At 40.0% G+C, this 7,102-nt stretch overlaps 1 protein-coding gene across 2 annotated transcripts; it reads left to right on the forward strand.

The window, feature by feature from the left end:
* The first annotated feature begins 216 nt into the window (after nt 1-216).
* Nucleotides 217-6,740, forward strand: LOC144523617 (mitochondrial coenzyme A transporter SLC25A42-like). 2 transcript variants are annotated; one of them, XM_078259289.1, is made up of 9 exons: nt 217-608; nt 826-901; nt 1,037-1,187; nt 2,668-2,779; nt 3,014-3,039; nt 3,633-3,799; nt 4,456-4,572; nt 4,759-4,910; nt 5,310-6,740. In XM_078259289.1, exons 3-9 carry the CDS (start codon nt 1,101-1,103, stop codon nt 5,633-5,635), a joined length of 987 nt encoding a protein of 328 aa, XP_078115415.1. In that variant the 5' UTR covers nt 217-608; nt 826-901; nt 1,037-1,100; the 3' UTR covers nt 5,636-6,740. The 2 variants fall into 2 exon arrangements, with proteins under 2 accessions (XP_078115415.1, XP_078115414.1); XM_078259288.1 differs by lacking the exon at nt 826-901.
* Nucleotides 6,741-7,102: the final 362 nt, after the last annotated feature.

A 7,102-nucleotide genomic window follows, 5' to 3' on the forward strand; every position in this document is an offset into this window, starting at 1 on the left:
TGTTGTTTCTTTTGAAACTGCTCTGAAACTCAAAATGTTCCATCTTAATCGTGGCAACAGCATATATGCTGAATGGCATAACTGCAGTAAAAATCATATATCAGCATAAACTGTAGTCTATACATAGACTACAGTTTATGTTATATTTGCGCAAAGCTGGCAACCTAACGTTGTAGATAAACTCGCGAGATTTCATACCAATAGCGGGAGTCTCTCATGGGTATTGTAGTCCAAAATGCATAGTTCTTCTAGTCAGTTCTTTAAAACCTTGAAAAGCCCAATACATCTTGTGCGCAGAACCAGACAGTGGCAGAGGCAGATGCAGATGCAGATGCAGATGCAGAATTTCCTCCCAGGCGATAGTCTATGAACAACACACACTCTGCTGCAGCTTGACACCTGTCTTTTACAATCATCTTCAGAAACGTCAACAACGTGAAAGACGTGCAGACACCTCGCAGTCGCAGCGAGTTGCAAGTTTTCAAGAGCAACTGACCAGCCTTCAGCGATCAATGAAGAAATGCGTGCAAGAATCTGCAGGGCAGACTGGCGACTGATCATAACACATCGCAGACTTGTAAACACGGGGTCCTAGAAAACAAACGAAGGTAACAGGATGCAACATTTAATCATCAATGAACACTTAACGATGTAACAGCAATAACGATGTTTATTCATTCTTTGATGAAGTGATGATTAATGGTTCGCAGTTTTATTTATTTGAGGTGTGGTCACATTATTATTAATATCTGCACCCATTTATTTTAGAAAAGTGGGCCAGATTGACGATTGATAAATATAAACGGTGTATTTGTTTCTGTGCAGGAGAGTCAATGTGGGTTGAACAGCGGAGCTTTTGTAACGCAACACCCTGGACTGTTTACAAGCCAGGCTGTTTAGGGTACGCGGGAGTCATCACGTCCTCGCGTCAATGCAAAGCTACTCGAGGCAGTGCGACATGGCGCGCTGTTGTTCTGTAAAATAAAGTGTCGTGTTAATTGCTCCAACATATTTTGTCACATATCTTCCTCTTTAGTGTGTTTTCCCTGAATGAGTGGCTGAGCGTCTGACAGTACCTTGGTAACCTGTGAAGGGCACACATGGCCCACGGTGTAAACAACCATCAGAGCTCTCTGCCTGTGGCCCAGGCCACCGTGCTGGCTCTGCCACCCTCCAGCCAAGCTAAGGTGAGCGTCGTTTCTCTTATGACTTATTCACATGTTCTGCGTGAGTACAAATGATTAAATATTGCACTTTTATGACATATTCGAGCACCTAGGATATATGGACTACATTATTATGACCTTGTTTACAAAAGCTTCAGTTGGATATTTGTGTCAAAATCAGGTAATAAAAACATTTCAGCTGTCAGCTTAACTCAGCTATTTGTCAGTCTCAAGTGTTATACTTTTAGGCGATGTGGAGTCTTTTTTTGTAATGTAGAGTTTTACCACATCTGACATTAAACAGCACAGTGCCTTTTACATTCTCAGTCAACAAAATAAATACATAAAATAAAAACCACCATCTATGCTAGAATAATCTTGTATGGAGACAGTGTGCATTATAACATTGCATTTAAAAAGAACACACCGATAAATCCCTTTTAAATTTTTTATAAGGCACCCTTTGTGAAATTGTTCCATTATCCGATATTGGTATGATCTCTTTACGATCAACCATAAAACAAACCCTACTGTGTGACTCCTATCAGTGTAATGGAGCTGTTGTTGTGACATACTGTAGAGCCTTCCTGGTATTACACGTACTTTCAAAGGACGTGCCTCTACCAGTACATTGCTCGAATTAGCAGGGAGTTGCCAGCTAATCCAAGCTGGCCTTAGTTTACAAAGCAACACTGTATTAAATAAGAACTATGCCATTTGTTTACTGTAGTATCACACGGAAGGGTTTGTCACTAAACAAGACAATATTTATCAAAAGATAATTTGTAAGAAAACTTAAGCTTATATTATTGGAAGATATGATCTCTTTTTTTTCCCATTGTAAACCATTTTGCTGTTTTGTGGAGCATAGGTCATTCATGACTTTCTCCAGCTTGTTTGGAAATATTAAGATATATTCACCCAGTGTACCAAATAATTGCACATTTTCATTTGAAAACTTCTAACCTCTATTTTTTTTCCTCCTCTGTTTTGGGTTGTGAAGTTTGCTCCTCTTATCAGATTGCTTATTGGGTTCAACTGTCCCTTCCAGCGGGACACACACACATTCCGTATTGATACAGTCTAGGACACATTAACCCACACAAACGTCTCTTCTTCAGTGGAGCACTTGTTGGTGTTACCTCTTGTGATTCTGCCAAAACAAATGAGTCACTCTGGCTCTCCTCGTGCAGATTTCTCTGTTCTTTTGGCAGTAACTTTGCTGAATGATAAACACGGTAGTGTTTGTGCTGATAAGCATATGACATTTGTGCTACATATACAGTATGTGAGTATCAAACAGTGACGTAATGAGAGATTAATGATTAAACTACTACTTTCTTTGTCCACACTTTAAAAAGTAACCAGTGTTAAGGTTGTGAAGATATCTTGAGTTATCTCAAAGGATCAGTGTTGAGCTGTCAGTATGTGTCAGTGTAATGTGACACATGTGATGTCTTCTAAAGCAATGCAATGTGAACGTGTCCGTGTGTCCAAACAGGACTTGAGGCCCAGATGGACAGTGCTGGACTCCCTGCTGTGTGGGGCATTTGCTGGAGCTGTAGCCAAAACAGTCATTGCACCTCTGGATCGGACCAAGATCATTTTCCAAGGCAAGAATGACCCTCAATTTCCTTCCAAATAAAGAATTTAGTGCAGAAAGTGGGCTACTGTAAATTCTGTTCAGAGTATTCCATTCCACAGATAATGCAGCTACCGTTTTTCAGTTTGTACCAAAGTTTTCACTGACCGTTCTTAACTCATTTCTAATCCTCTTAGTAGATGTTTAGCCTGCATGGGAGAGTGTGTTGTTTAACCCTGAGGTTCACTGTGTTTTTGTTCCACAGTGTCCTCCAAGAGATTCTCAGCTAAGGTGAGTTCAGGTTTCTATCTTAGCAGCAAATCAGTCATTGGTATATTCTAGATTTACCTCATTTAATATGTAGCTACACTGGCAGCCAGGACAAAGTTGAAAGGCAGAATATATTTATGCTGGAAATTGATTTGTGACAATTTGTGCCAAGTACAAATGATTTAAAAAGAAAAACGTGGTGGGTACAGTTCTTGGTTACAGATTTGATAAGGTTCTTAATTGAGTATTTGTGTATTTTTGTGACTGAGAAAACAAGCAAAAATGACCAAATGAGATTTTTGAGGCATCTATTAAGACGGGAAATGTTTGTCTTTTTGACATTTTATTGAATTAATTAAAACAAATATATCAATAACAAAAACAACCTTAGTTGGAGCTCTAGAATGTGTCGTAGATCTCTGCTTTAGTATTATTTTATATGCCATTATGTCAAAGCCACACTCACACACTTTCTTACGCATTCAGTCTTAAACATTACACCTGATTGTGCACCTTGAATATATTAAGATTATCACGTTAAATTATTAGATGTGGAAAACATGAAGGGCATCTATATCTCCGCTCCTAACCCCACATATCCACCCACCCCCCAGGAGGCCTTCAGGCTCATCTACTGCACGTACATGAAGGAGGGGCTGCTGGGTCTGTGGAGAGGGAACTCTGCCACCATGGTGAGGGTCATGCCCTACGCTGCCCTCCAGTTCTGCTCACATGACCAGTACAAAAAACTATTGGGGAGCTACTACGGCTACCAGGGCAAGTGAGTAGAGCATTTGTCTTTCAGCAGTAATGAATTTATTTATTCATTTGAAGATAAAAGGGATGACAATGTCTGTTGTTGGATGGGTCGCTCCACCACTTTGGTCCAGAATGAATAGTCTATATCCTTGACGTTCCACTTTGGGGATTCCACACGGGATTGCTTCGTTGCAGCCAGAAAATCCGCTGGATGTCACTCATTTAGGCCGAATATCCGTTGCCTTGGGCTTCCCTTGTGTTGGCATTTTAAACTCCGGTCGATTCATGAGGACTATGTTTAACCTTTTCTCAGATCTCTGCAGGGTAAATCCAGACAGCTAGCTAGACTATCTGTCCAATCTGAGTTTTCTGTTGCACGACTAAAACAACTTTTAAACGTACACATGTTCCACCAAAACAAGTTCCTTCCGAGCCTTTAAAGAAATGCCAATAAACCAGAGCATGTTTTCCGCCCGTCCCGAATGCTTTGTGGACTAGCCAGTCTGGCAAAGCGAGACTAAGAATGAATAACATCAACATGTCAGCATTGTCATTGTGAGCATGTTCGCATGCTGGAGTTAGCTCTTAGTCTTGTTTTTTTTAACAGCATAAAGAATATCTTTTTTTGTATTATTATTATTATTATTTACTACAGATTATTGTGTTGTTTGTTGTCAGAGCTCTGCCTCCTTTCCCACGCTTCCTGGCTGGCTCTCTGGCCGGCACCACTGCTGCGATGCTTACCTACCCTTTGGACATGGCGCGAGCCAGGATGGCAGTCACAGCCAGAGAAATGTAAGCACTTACAGTCCCATAACACCCACTACTGTGTACCGAGGGGGTTCCCTGTCGTCTTGCCAGTACAATAAAATGGACCATTGCGCTGCATGAATGTTACTAAATGTCATACAATACCACTCATAATGGTAAATGGTACAGTTTGTTAAACAATGTCTTGACCGACGCTTTTTATTGGGACAGGTACAGCAACATTATGCACGTCTTTGTGCGGATCTCCCAAGAGGAGGGTATCCGGACCCTTTACAGAGGCTTCACTCCCACTATCATGGGTGTCATCCCATATGCAGGGATCACATTCTTCACATATGAGACCCTCAAGAAGCTACACACAGGTACTGATGGCTATTCTTTTCTATTAAATGCCTACATTTAGTAGGGCTGGGTATCATTCAAACATTTTCGTTACCGGTACCAATACCAATACCGTAACTTCAATATCGGTTCCTGACTTTTTTCAATACCAATTTTATAATATCCATTTTAACAAAAAGAAATTACAACAATTCACGTTACGGCAAAAAATATTTGTATTTATTAGTTTTTCCTGCCTGCCTCTACAACGTGTGACATTCAGACAGCCAATTAGCAGCATTATTAGATTTTGGTAGAAGCATGCTGAATGCTTAGTGGCTTATTGGCTAAAGTGACATTTTTTATACTTAACTAAGTAAAAATGTGTCGTTCAGATGGTGAACTCTTTTTCTTTCTTTGCATTTTTCTCTCAACTCTAGAAAAAACGAAGCGATCCCAGCCGTACCCCCATGAGCGCTTGGCTTTTGGTGCCTGCGCAGGCCTGATCGGACAATCTGCCTCATATCCCCTGGACGTGGTACGTCGGCGCATGCAGACAGCCGGCGTCACCGGCTCATCGTACAGCACAATTCTGGGGACCATGCGTGAGATTGTAACACAGGAGGGAGTCGTACGGGGACTATACAAAGGCCTGAGCATGAACTGGATTAAAGGGCCCATTGCTGTGGGGATGAGCCTCACCACATTTGACATCACGCACAGCCTTCTTCTCAAATTGCATCAGATGGGCTACTCCGCTCACTGAATCATTTGGGAGCGACAGAAGGACAACAAAGAAGCACAGACAGACATGAGGGAGATGGTCACCTCTGTCACATGGCAATAATAAGTCTCTGCACTCAGTCGGTGCCGAGCCGTCCTGCTGCACACTCCTGTTCCCTTCAGACAGGATGTCAGAGGAGGGGATAAGTGGACAGGAGATCTGATATGCACAAAGAAACACAGTTTCTCACACTTTACTTAACGCACAGTCAGGATTCACTGACAGAGAGGGTGAGGAGACATAAAAAGAGTCTTTAAATCGTTCACACAATCACAACTTTGTTTTGAAATCACTTTTCCATGGGGGTGGCTAAAGTGATTACCAGAGGGACTGTGGATAAAGAAAAGTTTTTTGTTTTTCATGGATAATGAGCATTTTGTGTTGTGTTAATAAGCTCATGCTTGCACTTTATTAAACCTACAATGTTCTTTCAAACTAATCTTGTACTCTTTATTGAGATAACTTGTTTTTTATGAGTTTTATTGCTTTTAATTTGGAGGGAAATCTTTATTTTTATTTTAATCGTTTTTTGTCCTTTTTTTTTTTTTAATCGTTTCAAATGGCATGATCGTGCAGGGGTATGAATTGTAATGAAAGGATGATTATGCAATATGTTGTGTTTTTATTTTCAATGTTAATGATGGTGTTATGATGAATTGAGATTGATGGAGCGAATGATTGTAGGAGGGTGATCATGTCAGCTGGACTGCACAGTTTTCATTATCTATCCAGCACTGAGGAGGTGTGATATAGTATTAAAATGTCTAATAAGATGCTAATCAAATGTATGAGAAAAATATATATATATTCTATATATATCCAAAAGATTTTATTGAGAGTTTTTTGTAGTGTGTCCACATTGTTGTGTAGACTCCATCATCGCTTTCACAGTACATGAGGGTAAGGCGTTGTTTGCCTGAAAAATCAAAATATGCCAAAGCACTAAACTTAGTCATAAGTTTCATGTGAATAAGAAGTATTTATACTTTCACTGCTAATGTACATTTCAAAGAAGCAGTATTTTTGCAAAGATGTACGTTTACAGTTACATGTTAAACTGACTCTTCAATAAAGTGTCCATCCACAACCATGAGAAGTGCGTCCTTTTGTCCACTTGAGGGGGCCATAAGCAAAGCCAATCACACCACCAGTAACATTAAAGGCCCGTCTTAAATTGTAAATTGGAATAGGAATGGTTACAATAGGTTTCTACTGACCGCACAAAGATCTTTCATTTTTTTTAATTTTTATTCTCTCATTTTCATATAATAATGTGGTCTTCATTACATTTCCGCTGTATCTAGGATGCATTGTTTCAGTGTTTAGCCTTTATTTCCCTCAAAGACTGAAGTTTTAGTTGGTCTTGAAATATGAATCAATTATTATATCCAATATCTCGTATATAATAATTTAAAATGACAGCATTTTGCAGTAGGCTACTGTATCAGT

This window comes from Sander vitreus, chromosome 9, assembly GCF_031162955.1.
Source record: "Sander vitreus isolate 19-12246 chromosome 9, sanVit1, whole genome shotgun sequence".
NCBI lineage: Eukaryota > Metazoa > Chordata > Actinopteri > Perciformes > Percidae > Sander > Sander vitreus.

What these genes read in the sequence shown, in the direction of transcription:
- LOC144523617 (XM_078259289.1), top strand. Translation starts at nt 1,101, where the DNA reads ATGGCCCACGGTGTAAACAACCATCAGAGCTCTCTGCCTGTGGCCCAG. An exon ending in GACCAAGATCATTTTCCAAG is followed by an intron (nt 2,780 to 3,013) that starts GCAAGAATGACC and finishes TTTGTTCCACAG; the next exon opens with TGTCCTCCAAGAGATTCTCA. An exon ending in TACTACGGCTACCAGGGCAA is followed by an intron (nt 3,800 to 4,455) that starts GTGAGTAGAGCA and finishes GTTTGTTGTCAG; the next exon opens with AGCTCTGCCTCCTTTCCCAC.